The sequence below is a fragment of the Schistosoma haematobium genome, chromosome 3 (genome assembly GCF_000699445.3).
Source record: "Schistosoma haematobium chromosome 3, whole genome shotgun sequence".
Classification (NCBI taxonomy): domain Eukaryota; kingdom Metazoa; phylum Platyhelminthes; class Trematoda; order Strigeidida; family Schistosomatidae; genus Schistosoma; species Schistosoma haematobium.
In genome coordinates, this window is record NC_067198.1 from 6,342,889 (window position 1) to 6,364,461 (window position 21,573).

A 21,573-nucleotide genomic window follows, 5' to 3' on the forward strand; every position below is an offset into this window, starting at 1 on the left:
TGCCGTCAGTGTAGTATAGTTTTACTGTAAAGTTTATTTCGGTCTTTTTCACACACTTCATATCTTGGTCACAAATTAACTAGCTAAATGAGTGAGTATATGTTAATGTGTTTCAGGTGTGAAATGTGTGGGATACACAGACATAGTTAAGCATTTCTATTTGTGCTATTTTATCAACTGATATTCTATTCACCATTGATACTAACAAGCAATAATTCAACTAAGGGAAATATCTATTCATGTTATGATAGTAGGAAATGTCACAATTAATAAAATTCTCTGATTTAATGAATCATAGTAGTCCTGGTTCTATGAGCTTCGATGAACAGAATAATAAACATATTATTATTATGAATAAAAGAGTCAGATTCCTCAATTAGAATTCAGATATGGTGAATATGTTATATATCACAAAATAATAATGAAATTACAAACACGATCAATGAACTTCTTGAGGTAAACTACGGATTCATAGAGGTGAAAATCACAGTAATCTATGATAGAATTCCTGCCATTTTAATTTCATCCCTATGATTAGAATATTAGAGCTAAACTATCAACGTTTATGGCTAGGATCTTAAGTTTAAGCGCTTTGGTCTGTACAATGAAGCAACCTAACTAACCTGTTCCTAACTCTAAAATTAACTCTAAACATAACACTCAAAACCTTAACATTTTAACTCTCAAAATTCTTTTTCACATTAACATTTGGTGTCTCGTAAGTCCCCTAATATAACATCATCACTTACTTACTTACTTACGCCTGTTACTCCCAATGGAGCATAGGCCGCTGACCAGCATTCTCCAACCCACTCTGTCCTGGGCCTTCTTTTCTAGTTCCATCCAATTCTTGTTCATTTTTCTCATGTCTATCTCCATTTCTCGGCGCAATGTGTTCTTTGGTCTTCCTCTTTTCCTTTGACCTTCAGGATTCCATGTGAGGACTTGTCTTGTGACGCAGTTGGGTGCTTTCCTCAATGTGTGTCCTATCCACTTCCAGCGCTTCTTCCTGATTTCTTCCTCCACTGGGATCTGGTTTGTTCTCTCCCACAGTACGTTGTTGCTAATAGTGTCCGGCCAATGGATCTGAAGTATTTTGCGTAGACAATTGTTAATAAACACCTGTATTTTCTGGATGATGGCTTTTGTAGTTCTCCAGGTTTCTGCCCCATACAGTAGAACTGTCTTGACATTTGTATTGAAAATCCTGACCTTGGTGTTGGTTGACAGTTGTTTTGAGTTCCAGATGTTCCTCAGTTGTAAATATGCTGCTCTTGCTTTGCCGATCCGCGCCTTCACATCTGCATCAGATCCACCCTGTTCATCAACCCTGATAACATCATCAAGAGTATTTAAAATAAGAAATCTAGTCAACAACGTGATTTTCAACAATAAACTATCTGCAATGCCATTTTAACTTCACTCCGATTTAGTTGTTCACTCAAAGCTGTCCATATTTTGCTCTTTGCTTACTTTATTGACTGATAGTCCTTTTTAATAATGAAGTACACTTTTTAAAATGATTATCTAAACAATATAGCAAGTTTGAGGTAGACAAACATGGCAAATTATGCTTAGATAATATGATATGATTGAGAAGTAATGCAAATTGCGAATGGATATTATTAGTTTAAAAATAAGCTGTGTTACTCCCCAAGAAAAAGTCATTTACTGAAAATCTTGAAATGATTCTGTAAGAAGCTTAATTGGTGAATAATTAAACCTAAATTATCTTCTTAAATCATTATTTATCCACAGTTTAAGCCACGAAACGACTTAAGTTAAATAATCATTGAAAACTTGTAATTACTCGATACCTGTCATGACCTAGCGTGGGACTTCCTTGAAGTGCCTACCCACCAATTCACCATCGGGGATCGAAATCAGGGTTTGCTATCTCTAACTTGTAAACCAATGAGCCTGTAAAGGTAACGCCAATTCTATCACTTGTGATGGATAACTAACTGGTTTCTTACAATTTAAGAATATTCGTTTAGCTAAATTAAAGACATAATAATAGTACATTTCAGAAAACTTTTACTATCGATCTAGATATAACTTAATAGCAATAACTTATAACAAAATTTGTTCAGTTTGATTTTGTGCGCACCAAAACTACTGAAATCCAGAAAAAAGAAAAAATTAATTGCACATATATGTATACAAGTTCACTTAGAATTCTCAAGGCCAGCGAAGAAGAGGAAGACCAAAGGACACATTACTCCGAGAAATAGAAGCAGACATGAAGAGAATGAACTAGAAAGGAAGGCCCAAGATAGAGTGGGTTGGCGAATGCTGGTCGGTGGTCTCTGTTCCATTGAGAGTAACAGGTGTAAGCAAGTAAGTAAGTAAGTAAGTACGTAAGTAATATGTATACAAGTGCATGTGTATATATTAGTTTAAATAAAGTTTAATTTGCACAGAAATTTCACTCTCAGATATTAATTAGAAGTTATAGGAAATTGCAAATTAATCAGACAAAATTGTTTTGGGTAATGTGCGTTTTAATTGTCTAAATAAACGGAAGTGATGATTATTGACGTTAATAGTAATTATTGATTACCTCAATGTAAAAATCGAGTGAAAGTTTAATTTGATAACAAAATGTCAAAATGCTAACAGTTTAAAAATGAAAGTTATTTCATTGTAGTTTCATTTGATTCATGGAGTTTGTTCTGTCAGGCACAAAACGTAATTTCAACAGTTGAGATCATGAGTCGATTGAAGCTAAACAACCATGGAAAACGTGGAAGTAACGGACGGCCATCTCGTCCTATTGCGGGACTCCTCAGCAGTGCGTATTTACGACCCTGCCTTACGGGATTCAAACCCTGGACCGTTGGATGCTGGCTGAGTGGTCTAGTGGTAAAGTGCTCACGCGCGAGACTGATAGGTCCTGGGTTCGGGTCTCGCGAGGCGGGATCGTGGATGATCACTGCCGAGGAGTCCTGTAGTGGGACGAAACGGCCGTCCAGTGCTTCCAGGTTTTCCATGGTGGTCTAGCTTCAACTGACTCATGAATTCAACCATTAAAATACTGGAGTATCCACAAAACCCCTTCTGATACAAAATGTAATTGTCCAATGGAATGAACTCGTATAATCATGACCAACCAATCAGAGAAGTGTTTGAGTAGTTAACCAATCAAATTCTAATTGAGTAAAAATGCTCACTAATGTGATAAAGGATATAAATATGTTGAATTTTGGTTTCTCACAGACACCAAAGATGCATTCAAACAATGCTAGCCCTGCAAAATATCCCCCTAAGGTGAGATCTCTAAACTAAGTCGTTAGGTTGAGAACATATCTCAAACGACCACGTCCTGAGCTATAAATATTCCCCATTGTCTTAATACGTAGATTAGTGAAACCTCTATGTATTAATACATGAATCAGGCAGCTAATCATTGCTGTCATATATTGGGATAAGAAGTTTATTGTTTGAACCAATTAACCGACGGTTATCAATATTATACTATAATCATCAATGATCCTGGCATGTTAACAAATATTAGATATTATATGTAAACCAATTTCGACGAAATAATGTTTAGTCAACATACAAAATTAGGATTTTAAAGAAAATCATGCTATGAATAGTGAAACATATATCACGGGCTAACTCAGTGATATGTATGTCCTGTTTGATTGAGAAGAAAGAAAATCATATCTTATTTATAATTCGACTAAAAATAGTATGGACTCTATAATGGTCAAAGAGAATTTATTTGTTTCTTGGTCAATATATCATACCTATACTGATTAGAAACGACACATATTCTTCTTAGAGAAATATATTAGACTTTATTAATATCTTTAAACATATTGTGAAATCTATATATGACACTCTATTTAGCCAAACTTACAAGCTCCTTACAGATTCATGACGTTAAAAGGTATATATTGGTGTTTTTTTTATAAATCTCCCTCTCATCGTGATGCATTTATCAGAATAATGTCAAGGAGGCATAGATGAATGTTTTGTTTTAATATGGAATTTCTCAACTAGATCACTGGTTTAATCTATGACCTTCAATCTTTGTGCAGATACAGATTTCTCTTCAAACCATTGATTTAGAACTCAATCATGCATATTTTTAATTTCAGTTACTTATAAGATGTTCATTAATTTTAAGAAGCCTAATACAAAAATAACAAATCGATAGATTGTTCCACAACCCTATATGGATAAAAGATAAAAGCCAATAAAATTAATGATGTTCATCAAGTATAACTTTAATTTGTAATCATTTACTTACATTGATTATAACCAACCAATGGATACTGATGAAAATGTTCCATTTGTTGACAGTCATACTGATGTTGATTTTGTTGAAGTTGTCTTGTAGTAGATGGTGATAAGTTATCCTATAAAAAAAGATAATTCAAAATAATGAAATACCAAAAAATGTTCTTTTTACAAGTCGTTGTGTATGTTCGTATAGTAATAAATGTAAACAGATCGATAAGTCTTGAAATCATAATGAACACAATTGAATGTCAACTGTTGAGGAGTCCTTATTGACTCATGATCGCAACCATTGAAAGTACTATAAAATATCCACGGAAAAACCCTTCTGATTTGAATCAACATATGCTCACTAGTGACTGGCTTCAAGAGGTATTTTCTGGAGTTCTAGTGAGAAGCAGTAACCAGTGAAGTTCAACCGGGTCTGTTGTGAGATAGTAACTCACTGAAGACAATGGTGGATGTCTCGCTGAGTTTCGTAGATTGATTAAAGTTAGACATTAACACCGTTGGATGCCGACAGGATCAGTGGTCTAGTGTTTAAGCTCCTGGGTCGAAATCTCGAGAAGCGAGATGGTGTATGCACACTGCTGAGGAGTCCCACAATTGGATGAAACGGCTGTCCAGTGCTTCCAGGTAGTCCATGGTGGTCTAGCTTCAACTGATTCATGATATCAAACATTGAAATTACTATGATATCCACAAAAATCCCTTCTGATATACTTAATGTTAAGTGTTTGGGGTGAGACTCTAATTTATGGACGACCTTCGAGTGATGCTAAACTGACTTTGAGTGTTCACCTGTTAATTATAGGCAAATGATGATTATAAACCTGTGCGAGGAATTAGAATTATGATTTACAGTTGATTGCTAAGGTTAGGAATTAGATTTAGGGTTTTTATCACGAAGTGACATCAGCTATAATGACAAAACTCTATTTAGCCAAATGAACGAATGAATTTCACGCCAAAATCCGAGACCTGTTACCTTGCACCTGATTGGTTCGTCCATAAATTATAGTTTCACCGTGTTTGGTTAAAAAGATTTAAGAATTACCGGTCTAATCTATGATAAAGTGGTAAGTGAATAAAAAATATCTTAAATAGGCGGAATAGACTAACAGAGATATTAAAAATCAAATAGACCGATTCAATAAAGAGTTCTCTTTTTCAGTGAACTGATTCTCAAAGCTGTAGAATCGTAAAACCTGTACTGTTCTCCTTGCCACAGTGACAATCAACAATACATATATGTTATGAATAATTAGTTACTGAGCATAGTGACACAATCATTTAATTAAAAAACTGACTGCTTAGAGCTTCAGTATTTATCAAGACTGTCACAGAAGTTGGACAAAGGTTAGTAAGTGTGCATAATATCATTAGATAACATGTAGAAATTCACATAAAGTGTAATCAAAAAGGATGCAGATGTAAAAATATCGGTTGGGAGTAGAATGTAAATGGAGAAAAAGGGCAAGGTGGGAGGGTAACGCCTAACAACAACTAACTTCTACCCACATTCCTCAAATCATTCATAGAGACTATAGAACGAATAGGAAAAAATACTTTATTCCAAATTATACTGATAAAAACTGATTAGAAATCGAGTTTAGGTGTTCCATACACTGCTCTAAGTAAAATTATCACATCCGATTTCATTGTGAATTTAGTCAGTATTTGAACAATGGTATTTTTATGCTGACCCTATTTCACTTAATAACTGTTATTACATATTCTACCATTCTTAGCTCATTATCAATTGGTTATGGACCTAGTCCTCAATTTTATATCAATTATAAACTGGTTGTCACATATGTATTATAATTTCTTATTTGTGGTACGTTGTAGTCATGTGATCGATACTGTGAGTTTTTAAATCAAGCTTACGATAACAGAATAGAAAACAATTCCATCTGAGGATAGAAAGAACTGCATGAACCAATGGGTCATAGTCATTATGCTATTGGTCAATGGGTCATTGATCTGATAGGTGTAAATCGAATAGGATATTCTAGACCTTCATTGTCATGTGATGAGGCTAAAGGGGGTAATATAAGAAAATTTACATTTCTAACAGTTTTTAATATGTCATCTAAAAATATGTAGGATCTTCAAGGGTTTGATTTTCCCTGTTAAACTAAAACCCAAGTCACTGAGTGCCATAGTTAGAAATGTCGTCGCTTACCAATTCAAGAAAGGAGAGGTTTCCACAGAAATTTATTACTGAGCAGTAATTAACTTTTTCTCTGACGAAAAAAACTATTTTTAAACATGATCTGGATTGAATTTTTAAGAGACTAGCTATATGGATCACTGATCAATTCGTTTATTGATTTACTACTTGTCTAAATTCAGTCAACTAAATTGATAGAATGTAAATGATAGTACTTGAAACATGGTTAGTAGTAGAGATTAGTAAAAAAAAAAACTAAAAATGAATCTTAAATAAGAAAGATTAGTTCAGCGAAAAGAGTCCTGTTTTTTCGGCGAATTCATTTTCAAAGCTGTATAATTGCAAATATATCTATACTTATTTTTGCATAGTGATAATAATACTGATAATAAACTTCTCTTAGACATGATAACAGTGAGGTTAAATAAACAAGGTTATTGAAAGAAAATTCGTTTAAAAACAAGGAAAGTTTAATAATCGTTTGATTGTTAATGGCTTAAATATTTATGATATGATAAAATGTTGAACTTGAGATTAAATGTAATCAGAAGGATCGTAGAAACAGAAATAAATCAGTTGGGGGTGGAAGATTTAAGGGGAAGGTGGAAGGTGAAGCAAATGGCTGTAAAGGAAGAGGAGTATGAAGAAAGAAATTATAAGACAATAAGACCATGGTAGAAAAAGAGGTTGTACCAATCTCTTTTGCACACTCAATTCCCGTTTTTCCAGATGTATGACTATTGCTTTAGCAATGTAATTGCATTACCAAAAAATGAACACTTCGCTGAACTAATCTCTCTTATTTAATGTCTTAATGGGTATATTCCGTTTACTAAGAATGATAGGTCCTGGGTTCGAATCTCTCGGGGGGCGGGATCGTGGATCCTCACTGCTGAGGTCCCACATTGGGACGAAACGGCTTTCTAGTGCTTCCAGGTTTTCATGATTTCAACTATTAAAAATGAATCCTTTTCTATCGCTTTTGAAGCTAGATAATTGGTGACAATCGAGAAGATACTATATTTGACTTGCATTTCGTACAAGTTGACAAATCTGTAATCTTGAAGGAACTGATGTTTTCTGTAGGTGCAGAACTTACATCATCCACAGAGAATAACCAGTTTCGATCTAATTAGAAAACAGTAATTCTGGTTATCATATCTATGTGAACATCATTTTACGTTTTAGATTTAATTTGCAAAAATAAACTCTAGTCAGTGATTTTTGATAATCTGCTCAATTTCAATGTATTTTATCTACCTAAACAAATGTAAACAATGAAACTGTTGTGAATTCGTGTAACCTAGATGCTTATCTCGTTCTTATTTTAATCCATGTACTATATCTAAAATAAATGAAAGTTTCTATACTTCATTTGTAGTTAACTTCATGTTTGTGATTAAATACGAATAGTTCACTTGTTTGGGATTAAACCGTTAAACAATGTGTATGTATGTATGTAAGTGTGTGTGTAGCTGTGTACGAATATATACATATGTGCACAAACACCTGTTTAAATGAAACAATGACATGTCTATAGTAAAAAAAATCAGCATTTTACTAGCCTAAATATATATCTATGTCAAATTGTATGTGAACTGAAATTCAGACAGTTTCCTTATCATATTGCATTAATGATGTCGAGCTTTTTTTTAAAGTGTCATCTGATTTTTCCACCTAAGTATAGGTGGAAAATCACATTTGACGGAGAAGCTTTGAAAGATGTAAAAACCTCTGCATATCTGGACAGCATCATTGATGAACACGGTGGATCTGATGTGGATGTAAAGGCGCGGATCAGCAAAACAAGGGCAGTATATCTATATTTGAAGAACATCTGGAACTCAAAACAAATATCAACCGACACCAAGGTCTAACTCCAACTAATCCGCGAAATTGAGCGACACATCCACCATTGTGTTCAGTGTGTTACTATCCACAAAAGCCCCTTCTGACACTAAAATAGGATTGACGTTAATAATTGTCTTCAAATTGAATCATGTCCACCTTCAGGAAATGTTCGCATGAATTTATCCCGATAATAAAATGTCGAAAAACTTAAAATTTCGAGTAACATACACAAGTAAACCGAGTTAACACAAGAACCAGCCTCCTAAATTTCCTATTCTAACTTGAACTACTAACAATTAGCTAATAGTATATAAAATTCATTTAAATATCAGTGATCTGAGATATACACACTCAGAAATAATATCGTTTAATGGGGATGATTTAAATATAACTATAATGTAAGCTAAAATGATGATCTATGTAGGTATATTACTATTTTTTGGGTATGTGTTGATCAACTAGCAAACCAGTAGCTTCTATCACTTCAATGTCTATTTTCATCTAGATTATTAGTTAACTAATGTCGTAATTTTCCCCATGCGAATTGTATTCCAACAGAGTCAACGCATTTTAAAGTGGTATAATATTTGGTCTAATACAAAACCTGTTGCATTTTCCATTGTCAACCTCATTATATGGCTATTTTTTAAAGGATTATGAGCGTTCACGCATAGGACTTTAGATCCCAGAGTTTGACTCTAATAAGAAGTAACTATTGAACTCTCATTTTACATCAGTGATAGAGTCCAGTATCATATTGTTTATAGATGATAAATTTTCGGTTGGATACTACTGATATATTGATTTTCTATCTACCTATTAAAGTTCAACATTTCCAAACAAAAGTTTCAATTATGATGGTATTATTAATTAATTAAATGATATTCATTACTTAAATATACATATCCTGATTACATATTTTATCTGATTACTTAATCAATAAAATGTTTTTATAACAGGAATTTATTGATTAAAGTACAATGATAATTTGACATGAAACTAAGTAACATGATATTATGACGGAATTCTTTTCTAAATTTCAACATTATTTCTATATATAATAGATAAAAGGCAAACAATTGTTTATGCCTACCGCTAATAATTAAGTGCTTGTAAGATGTTCCAATTTAAAAATCAATTGGTCCCAATTAAAATATTTTCTCATCATAGGCTATTGTAAAGAATTTTAACATTATGGATTAACTGTAATTGGATAATGATTGATAACCAGGAAGCATCGAAGAGCTTTTTCAACTAAGTATGAAATCTTTCAGAAGTATGTATTGGACAGGGCACTGAACCTACATTTTTTAAGACTAAAGAAAGATAACTGTATTGCAGACCATTGAATTGATTTTCAATTATTTACATTTCTCAATTCGGTCAATTGGTGATATTACTTGACTAAAAAAAATCCTAATTTAAGTTTTGTTTCCTTCTAAGTAGTCGTTCTCAGTAGTGTATATTGACGGAACTACATGATATTAGATTTACGATTAGTACATATTCCACTTCAATCATTTAGTAATATGGTAAAATAACTACCATTCAATACTTGTTAAGAAAACTTCCAATTATCTAGTCGATTGGATAAAATTAGGGAATTTCTAATCACTCATTCAATAGATTGAACGAAAACAATATCGAATTTTCTCCGTAATATTTTGTCAGAAGTTATAATTGCACATGATAGGCTCAATGAATACAGCTATATCACATGGATAAGTGCACATTTAAGGTCAAAACCAAATGGTGAGATGAACATTGTTGGTGATTAAACGCTAGTGGTCTGGAGTTAGCTTAATTATCCGAGGGACATATATAGATATCCCTTGGATAAATGAGTTATATGAGTTTGTAATAGTTTTCATACAGTTAGCTACGAGAGTTTTCTACCCGTTTTTCTTTGTCTTCTAGTTTCAAGCATCAGGTTGAACTCGAGAATATAATAGAAAACTTGAATATGAACATCAACAGAATCGAACGACCTCCTAGTCTAACACCATACACATATTGGTAGTTTCAAACTCATTTTGACTTCCCATTAATACTACATATTATTTTGTATGCTTTATGTAAACTGTTTTCGGACATTATTATTATCCTTAACAGAAGTACAAACATTTCTTTATTGATTTTCAGTAAAGAACATTGTTATGTAATTTAGTAAATACATTCTGTACTATTTATGAATTATCACTATCAAGGCAGTTGTGTTAAGGTAATAGTTGAATATTCACACGTAATTAAGTACAGTAACTACATAATTTTCATTTATTTCTCGAATATAATAACAAATTTATTGGAGATATCACATGATCAAAGTTAGAAACTAATTTTGGATTATTTTGTCATTAGTTTCAACCAAAAAATTATTATCGTTATAAGCAAAGGTGGATAGTGGCTACAAGTGGAATACAGTACGCGTATTTCGTCCCAATTTGGACTCGTCAACTGGATGCATCTATATCTTGGGGTTGATGTTCACTCTATGACTCGAACCCAGTACCGTTCGCTTCAAACGCCATCACGTTATGCACTTAGTTATTGAGTCCTGAAAACCACTTGCTTGTGCATTTGCATGAAGTTTTAAATTCGCTTGATGTTGTTTATTTGCACAAGTAGGTGGCTATCAGGACTCAATAGATGAGTGAAGAACGAGATGGCGTTTGAAGAGAACGGTACTGGGTTCGAGTCCCAGAGTGAACATCAACTCCAGAATGCAGATACGTCCAGCTGACGAGTCACAAATAGGACGAAACGCGCGTCCTGTATTCCACTCCTAGTCACTATCCATCTTTGCTTATAGAGCTTGTAACTTAATGCTATATCGAGGTAATCCGTACAGGATGCACATGTGCCAATAAGAGACTGATCAATTGTAGTCCTAAATAACAATCGGAAGATTTCAAGTAAAACAACACCAAGTGAATTTATCCTTTATGTATCTAAAAGCGTTTGTTCTCACCTTCAACCTGCCCTGGTAATATTAGCTTATTATCCGGCGTGATGAGGCTTCAAGTTGTTTTTCACATTATTTTCTTTATTAATATGTTCGTCTCCTCTTACCCTCCATTTCTAGTCTAGATGATCTTTTATTCTTCAAATATAAATGTTCCTAACAAGTATATTGTGTGCGATCAGATTGTTCGAAATGTACTGCGCTAATATATCACATAGTTCTGATAATCTTCGTCCTCTTATTACACTATCGAAATTTATCGAAGGGACCAATTACTTTGATTATATTTAACTTATAGACTGTCATCTGGAATGTTATTAACTATCATACCAGAAACTTGATGTCACTGCTACATTCATTCAGTAGATAAGTTCTGAAGTAATCGGAAACATTAGGGTTTGAAGATGTTATTCAAGGAGTACAATCCAGTGAAATAAATTTGGGAAGAGAAAAAAAGAGACATGAAGAATTTAGAAGATTAGAATTTGGGAGAACACAAAGAGTGGATGCACCCGCGCGATTGTAAACGATTTTGAGCCTTGTCATTCAAGGTCTCTAACTATCGGTTGAACACAATAAAGTAAACATGCTTTAGAGAAAACAGAACAATAAAATACCCAATGGATTTATTATACATTGTACAAATATCATTACTAAATATAATTTTTATTGGTATCACTGAAAAAACTGGACTTGAAACAGAGAGGTGACAGAGACTTGCATAATATAGAGACTAAAACAATAACAATTAACCGATGAACAATTTATTCATCTTCAGTAGGACACGATGAAAACAAATAACACATATCAATGATGAATTTCAAACTGGAATTATACAACTCAATGTTACATTGAATTATAAGATGATCTCGTGTTTTATCCCAATCTAATATTCAATAATGGGCAATGAAATTAAACAATTTGTGTGTTTCATTTAAGGTTAGCAACTAAATGATATCTAATAAAAATCGACGAAACAATAATTCTCTGATTAAAAATAAAGCGATTTTGTTGTAATACGTTACATTTAGTTCAGTGTGGGCAAGTAGACATTGGTATATTAATAACTCCTATAGACTAAATAAATATAAGAGTTATTTACTAGAGTTCCAGTGAGAAGTCGTGACCAATGGAGTTCAGTCAGGTCTGTTGTGAGATAGTAACTGACTGAAGACAATCGTTGGTGATAACTCAATTTCATGGATTAGTTGAACTTAGATATTAACACCATTGGATGCTGACCGGTTCAGCGGTCTAGAGGTTAAGCGTTCGCACGCGAGACCAAAAAGTCCTGGGTTTGAATTTCGCGAGGCGAAATCGTGGAGGAGTCCCACACTAGAACGAAACGGCTATCCAATGCTTCCAGATTTTTGATGATTTTCTAGCTTCAATTAACTCATGAATTCAATTATAAAACGACTAAACTCTTCATAAAATCCCTTCTGATAATAAAAATCACTTAGAAATGGGATCATTTTATTTTCATAAAAAAATTTCATTGTTGTAATGATAGAAAACGACTTTCATATATATTAACTATTTTTTTCTGATATTGGCGCCAATATATCTATTTTTAAATGTTATCTATTGAACATTGAATATTGAATACATTCATTAAAACAAGAAAAAAAGACAATAACAAATTCAACATGAATTCACTTTTATCAATGTATGTATTTGATCATCTTTAGATATTTGTTTTTTTTTAAAAAAAATGATAATTTATTCATCTGGTTTCATTTAATTTAATAAATTATGAGGGAAGAAAAAAGAAATTACTTAATGAAGGTTGTTTGTTTTATTAAAAGAATTCATTAAATCCATTACTATTTATATAATTCTTGTTTATGGAAAGATGGTCGTGGAATTTTGTGGATTGGTTGAAGTTAGACATTAACACCATTGGATGCCGACCGGTTCAGTGGTCTAGAAGTTAAGCGTTCGCACGGGAGACTCATAGATCCTGGATGGATAGCTCCATGTAAATGTACACTATTTAGGAGTCCCAAAATAGGATGAAACGGCTGTCTAGTGCTTCCAGGTTATGCCCTAATGGTCTAGATTTAACTGACTCATGAACTCAACTATTAAATTACTGTAATATCTACAAAAACCCCTTTCTAAAATATAATTACTATTTACATAATTCTCACTTATGGGAATTTTATGAATTAGAAAAATGGATTGTATGAACATTGTTTTGGTTAATTGACTAAGAACAATTATGTAAAAATTCTGTTGAACAGTTCATTTTCGAGGTTTATGAATGGTTATATGTTACATGCTGATAATTGTGGTATGTGCTACTTATATCGATATCAGTAGTATATAACGATAGTCAGGATTAGAATATCTGGCAGCAGAAGGTCGAGAAGGAAAGACCGGGAACATAAGGTAATTGGTATGAAAATTCAGGAATAATAAAGTTTGAGACTATTGACTGACATTTTGCCAATGACGTATTTACTGTATGATTCTTAGATTTCATCAAGATGTTCTGTAAGTTTGTGTTCAAATACATTCAATTGGTCCCACTCGTGTTCTCGTTCATTACATAATAAGTCATAACGAGACTCACATCAGTGAATTATTTCATGGTAAATATTTTATAGTTGCATCAGGAGAGATTTTACTGTAGTATTAATCAAAATGATTGTCAAAATAGATGTTAACTGATGAAATACCATGGTTATGTCATTTTAATTGAACTCTTCAACAGGATTGTTTATAGTTTCGTTTGTAAGTTAAATTTAATCTAATTTTAAGGTGTTATAATGGAAAAATAAATTTGAGTCTAACATGTAAATGTTCCGTTTCATGGCTACATATCAAACCTGATTATATCTACGCTGTTTTTAACTCATTCTCAAATATGGCAAGTAATCGTGAGCCATAGAAGTCACTAACATAACACTCGTAATATGTCTTCAAGTCAATAAGAGACTGATCAATTGCACTTCTAAGTAATAATGGAAGATACAAAAGAAACAACACCAGGTGGATTTAAACTTAACCCCATTGCACAAGCAGATAGCTATAAGGACTCAGTAACTAACTGGATAACGCAATGGCATTTGAGGCGAATAGTACTTGGTTCGAGTCCCAGAGTGAACATCAACTCCAGAATGCAGATACGTCCAGCTGACGAGTCACAAATAGGACGAAACGCGCGTCCTGTATTCCACTCCTAGTCACTATCCATCTTTGCTTATAGAGCTTGTAACTTAATGCTATATCGAGGTAATCCGTACAGGATGCACATGTGCCAATAAGAGACTGATCAATTGTAGTCCTAAATAACAATCGGAAGATTTCAAGTAAAATAACACCAAATGAATAATAACCAAAGTTTTAGTATCAGCGCTGATATAAAAAAAACAATCGGTCATAGAGAATATGAATCAAAAAGAAAGAATTAATTTGTAGGACAAAAGCTATGAAATGATTTTGAAACATAAGAATCTAAAAGAAAAGATGAATAGATATACGATTCTGAATCATTTTAATCAAAGTATGAGATCTTGATCAAATATTTGGCATCTACTAACGTGTTTTAGTCTAATAGTTAGTGACTTCAAGAAATGATGCCATGGTTTGGTTTGGTTACCATCAGATTTCTTACAATCTGTTTCTATGTCGGTTAATATTGCGCATTGAAGTAGAGAGGGGGGATTGGATTCATATTAGTGAACAACCATGAATACATAGAGAATAAATCTTAGGATAAGATACGCTGAAACACCTAGCGAGATCAAGTTTTTCGAACCATACAACATTACAAATGAATAAGTTTTTTTTCAGAACAAAAATTATCGTATGTAAATCATAACCTCAAGTTCAACGAAACCTGAGTAATTCAGATAGAATGTTAATGCAAAGTGTATCGTTTAAAGATGATTTACAATGAATTCATCATTTAATCTCAAATCTGATTTACAATAGTACATTAATTGTAAGAAATCGTTGAAGTGTAGAACATACAAATGAAGCTAATTTCCATGAAATCATTTCAACCAATTCATCAATCAATCAATATTCGAAACAATCCCAAACGTGACACATAAACACACATAATCATATATATACACTTATCAAGTACTATAATCATTATATTAGTGAATAGAATCCTATAAAGTACATTTTTCAAGTTACTAAAAACTAAGATATACACGTTTATCACTATGATTAATACTATTTTATTTTTAAGGAAACATATGACAACAATTGATGAATGACATTTTGTTCATTGTTCTTTTATTTCACTAACGATGTCTATCTACTTGTACCCTATGATCTGTTTATTTATGGTTTGTTTCTTGTATTTATTAGGGTAGACATTCTTTTACCGTTTACGGTAAACGATTATTTAGAATGTGGTAGTCGGGTAAAAATCCTGTTTAATCTAGGTTTTATGCTAGTTGACACTTTTAAACAAAAGGTGCTTGGAAATTGAAAGGATTGAGATTTTTTATGGATGGGAACCTTCATAGTTTCTGACATGTTCTGACTGAGCAATTCGTGATGCGACCTAACCAATGTAGAATATAGATAATTGCAATTGATTAATCACTAAGTAGTGACCAATGTCATGTTTATCACTTCCTTAACAATTCAGTGATAACGTCTCAGAACACAAATATATATATACCATTGACTTTATCCCAGAGTGAAACTAATAACCGCTTTCTACTTTCACGGCAAGTTTAGGATACAGTCAAACTATTGGATCTAAACTTAAGTGAATACATTTAGAGATTTAACAAGTCTTTATAAAATTGTACGAATTTCGTTTCAATTCTGGTATTTCTGAGCATCACACTAATCATGCATTCGGACACGGTTATTTGATGTAAATTACTAGTAGAGGAGATTTAAGTAGGCTGTTCAATATGCAGTTTATATGAAACCAATTTATCCAGACAACCATTGAAAACCAGGAATTCAAAGACAACCATCTAGTTTTAGAATCGAACTGCTTTGCAGTGCGGATCCATAATTCTACCAAATGTCAGACCCAGAAAATTATTGCCTGGTGATAAACGCATTGGATTTAAACCAGTGGTACACGAGTTAAATGAGTAACAGTTCTATCTTAAGTCAATTTGTAACTTTGAGCAATCATCTTGAGTTACCATTGGTGATACATATCTCATATCTGACATGAGTGAACTTCACTTATCAGGGTTTCTCACTAAGTAGTTTTCCTCCAACTTAGTTACCAGTGAACACATTGCTAACATTATTAGCATAGGATATTTGTTTAGATAGTACAATTGATAATTTACATCACGGATTGTGTGAAGGTGGGAATACAAACCGTAGAATGTCAATTTATTGGTCGAAAACTAATGAACACATCACCAAGAGCTCTGGGTGCTATAAAAACCAAAGACCACTGTAGAACTGGATAGTTTTTCCTCCTAGTATGAAGCTACTGGGGACTTCTACTGAAAATATTATGACATGTAAATTCAACTGTATCGGAAGTGATTTCGTTATCTGAAGCACTGGATACATGCTACCTTGATATAATCGTCAGAACTGTTTAGTGTGATAACTTAACTGAAATAATTTGACACACATGCTCATTCATTTATATCCCATCATGACATATAAGTCCTTTTGAAAACGGGAGAACTAAAAGCACCAAATCTCATGTCTGAGAGCGGAATAGTACTCCCGACTCTACAAGTTTGTAATGGAAGTAAGGTGTTTTCCTCAGACAACCAGAATATCTCTAGTTGATTGTAATTAGAAATATAAACCATTTGATGGTAACCCTCTAGATTGAAGGCTAAAAACCTGTCATAAGGCCTGAAGTTCTTGAGTTTGATCTACAATGAGATCAGGAATGTACACTCTTGAAGAACTATATATTAAGACAGAACAGCTAACCAATACTTCATGGTTTATAATGGTTGTCTCATGATATAAAGTTAGACTGTCATGTAATACTTAAATGATATCATGTTGAATTGAATGAGGATCCTTTAAACTAATAATCTAGTTGTACATATAGCTGACCTGTAGAACTGCGAGCTTAACATTGAATTGAGTAACATATAGACGAACAAACAAAAGTTATTTATTCACTATGTGGACAATATCGATCAAATTCTATTGATTAAGAACTATAATCTATCTTTCCATGATTAACTAATTTACTAAATTCACACTGTATATAGTCAAATAATAAAGTGTGTGTGTGAGAGAAGGAGAGAAAGAGATAAAGTAAAATATGTACGAAGTACTTTTTTTTTCCTAAACAGAAGAAAATGTCGGCTGTTCACGTAGATTTGCATAATTGGTCAATCATAATGTAAAACGCATTTGTTACTTTTTCTATAGGATTGTATCTGAGTATGTATATTAAGATTAAACAAATAAATAAACACATTGGATACATTGAATGTTCATTATATTTTTGTTTATTTAAATAAGAATATTGGCACCAGAATTGGTGAATTAAATGATCTTACCAAAATGGAAAAAAAATTATAGATTTTTATATAATTTAAAGTAAATAGATATGTACACCAATAATATTTATTCCAGCGGAGGAAGAAATCAGGAAGAAGCGCTGGAAGTGGATAAGACACACACATTGAGGAAAGCACCCAGCTATGTCACAAGGCAAGCCCTTACTTGGAGTCCTCAATACCAAAGGAGAAGAGGAATACCAAGGGACAAATTACTCCGAGAAATGGAGACAGATATAAGAAGAATGAACTAGGAAGGAAGGTCCGATATAGAGTGGGTTGGAGAATGCTGGTCGGTGGCCTGTGCTCCACTGAGAGTAAGAGGCGAAAGTAAATAAAATAAACCAATATTATTTAGTTTCAACGAATTTCAATCAGGTTCAATAGTTCAATAGTTTCAAATTAGTTATTGAAATGGGTAACTAAATTTAAAGTAAATATAAGAAAAATGTAAATATTATTGAGTTCCATCACAGAAATATTTCTTAAGATCTAGTCAGAAGTCTTGATGGTGATATTTAACCGTATAATAATTAAGACAGTAGATGACACTTGCATTACATAGAAAACGAACCGAAATCGACAATTACATTCACTAGATTCCAACTCAGATCATCGAGAGTTCTCAAAGTTCTGTATTTAACCTCTAGTAGGATCATGGGTAAGCAATGTTAGTGACCTCCATATTAAATGGAAGCAAATGCTTAATACTTCTATTTCGACTCCCTGACTGAGTTTAATCCATGATGTAAACCATCTGAAATAGAATGAATAAGTCAAATTTTATAACCACCGTAGAAAACCTGGAAGCACTGAACGGACTCTTCAGTAGTGTGCATCCGCCCTGCGAGGTTCCAACCCAAGACCTATCAGTCTCACGTACGAATTTTATTTGTCAGTATAGATGACGATTATTAAAGCGATCAGTTATTAAAGAAAGAAGTTTATCTGTTGTTTTTTGTTGTTGATCGATTGAATCATTTCAACGAGTAAAGGTGTATAGATTGAATTCATTTTCATTTCCTAATAACAAATATTGAAAGTGTTTTACTAATAACTGATTTAGAGAATTATAATCATTGTGTATTCTATGTGATTTGTGCTATACATATATTTTAAAGATTTTTTTTGTTGATAGATAGTACATTTCATTGTATACAATTGTGTGAATGACATTATGGTTTATATTAGTCTAGGTCAATAATCTGGCTAGCTTCTTGATACATAGTGATAGTATAGATGAATTAAACCATTGAAAAACTACTTTGATATATTGTTATAATATTTCATATCATATGACCATTGATTGAATTAAATTTTTAGTTAAAATCACAATGTTACTTCAAATGATTTTATTGATTTTTGGTTAGTTAGTTAGTTAGGTAGGTGAGGAGATAGGTTGTTAGGTAGTTGAAATCCTTGTGAACATAAAAGTCAACAGTAAAAATTGGAGCTTGTTTTAGTGCTGATTGAATTCTATCCATGATGTTCCACTGTAGTCACTAGTCTATGTGATTCAAGATTATCTGTTCTACGTTGAGATGTTGAGTGTGTTAATTGTGTTAATTGTCGTCGGAATTTTCAAGGAGCCCATCCTCTCAGTGTGTTTCACATGTGTTATAACGGGGTAAATATTAAGAAGGAAACATTTTTCGGATACGTATTATCTACATTTTTATTGTATAATTAGTAGACAATTGCATTGTTATACTCCTATATTCTCCTTCTTGTAAGCTTTCAGTGGACCCATTAGCTGTCTTTATACGTTTTACTATCATTTAACTAATGTCAATTAATCATGTACTGTTTGCTTTGCTCTCTATTGTGTTTAAAGTATGATTTCTTATTTGATGTTCCATGTTCTCAATCATTTCAAGTATATTGTTGTGTGCATTTTGAGTCATAATTGAATCGAGTGCTATAGAGAAGTAGTTTGATATCTATCTATATCTACCGATTGACTGCCGGGTTATCAATAACTCAAGAAGCAATAAAGCATCAATATTTTAGGTGTTGTACCTTGGTCAGTATGTCAATCGGGACTTAGAAAGTCACCGATCCTACAAGCAATATAGGTAAGCTGATCGACAATTGGAATCCTGATTGGACAATATAACATATGATATTGACTATTGATTTCAAATCACTACAAATTGGAGATCATAAAACATAAAATCCTGATTTCATGATCTGAGACATTGTTACTGATCTGTCAATAGAACCCAACCAAAACCAAAGACTAAACTAGCATGATAATCAGTGATCCGTCACTACATAAATATCTTAGTATCACAAATGATTAGTCTGTGTTCAGTTGTAACGTCTTAAACTATGAAACTGTCTGACTTGGATTTAACTCCAACAGGATGAGTTAATTCCATCAAAAATTACATGTACGCTTTATTGATGACTATCAACTACTGACTATCTTCCTTCAATCACCAGTCATTGACTTTTTGTATTTAGCACAATACTTTGAATGCTAACCATATATGTTATTGAATAGATAATTAAAATAACAGAAATATTTTCATTGCTGATTAATCATGTACTTTATAGAAAAAATCTAATGCATTTCCAATGGTCACATTCATAAAACAAAATGACAATCAGAAAGAAAAAAAGAAAAGTCTATTCATTATAATAAAGGCCTTAAGTAAATAAATAAATAAACAATATTGATTATTTTGTTTACAAATAAAGATTAACCGATGATAGTTAATAATGAATACCTTTCTCTATTAAAAGAAAAAAAAAGGTAAATAGATTCATGATATGAGTCCTAATTTTAAAACCTAAAATAACCTCACAAAAAATGTGTTAAGTTTGGATCATTCTATTGATATGTGGATATGAGTACAAACCAGAAAAAGCATCATCATCAGCTTGACTTATTTGCATACCAGTATTGATTTTCATAATGATAATACTTAGGTTGGATAGTTTTTAATTTAAACACTAACAAGTTATCCACTGAGCTATTGATTCATAATTGATTGATCACTGAGTAGTGACCAATGTTATATATGTTTAATCCTTTGCTAGTGCTGATCTTATTCTATCGATCAAGTTGCAATATGGTCACTAGTCAAAGTGACTCGATATCGCATACACTATATTGCAATGTAAGGTGGGAGCTGCATCTCAGTTCTACGGGTTGTTAGTTACAGCCCGGATAGTTCACTGGTAATGTCACTGACTGTATCCTAACGATTACAGGTGCATCTTACTGATAAGTATCAAATAGCACTAAACCTAGGTCAAGCAGGGTTCGCGTCATCTACCTCCAAATACCATTTTACTGAGTTACTGAGTTCAGCATTGTAAAAAAACCTCAAACGATTTTATAGTCATATTCATCATGAATTGATATCAGTCCACTTAGTAAACCAGTGAAGTTACAGCCGATTGTCGTGAACTTTATTGTGTATGTTTGACATTCTTTTAAATGTCAGTTTTAATGACATTCCAGACGACATTTTCAGCTGTAATGAAGTATCAATAAATCATTTCAATCAATATCTATGATGCTTTTATATTATTTAAGGAGATAACTGGATTTATTCTAATTAACTAACTATACATTCATATGCATCTAAGATGTTATTGGTTCTGAGTTCAGTCTCTATTAGGTTTGTGAACGAGCACTATCAATGAAGAGTCTTAGATTAAGACGAAACAACTGTTCAGTAGTTCTTTGTCTTTAATGGTTGTCTAGACGAAGTCAGTTTCCGGAGTAGATCTACAAAATTCTAGAAGGAATTAGTACTCTATGTAGAATTTCAGGTATAAGCAGTAGGGTCAAGGAATCGCGATGGTTCCTGATTGTCAAGTTAGTGGAGTAAAACCGGGGA

At 32.7% G+C, this 21,573-nt stretch overlaps 1 protein-coding gene across 1 annotated transcript in view; it reads right to left on the reverse strand.

Moving 5' to 3' along the window:
- The window catches only part of DLC1_1 (Dynein light chain Tctex-type), a gene marked incomplete at both ends in the record, with an annotated part of 143,019 nt that overhangs the window by 111,161 nt on the left and 10,285 nt on the right, over positions 1–21,573 (reverse strand). Inside the window, one exon of the mRNA XM_051212869.1 lies at positions 4,262–4,370. Coding sequence (XP_051068793.1) covers positions 4,262–4,370 — 109 coding nt within the window. The remainder of the gene's footprint in view (positions 1–4,261; positions 4,371–21,573) is intronic.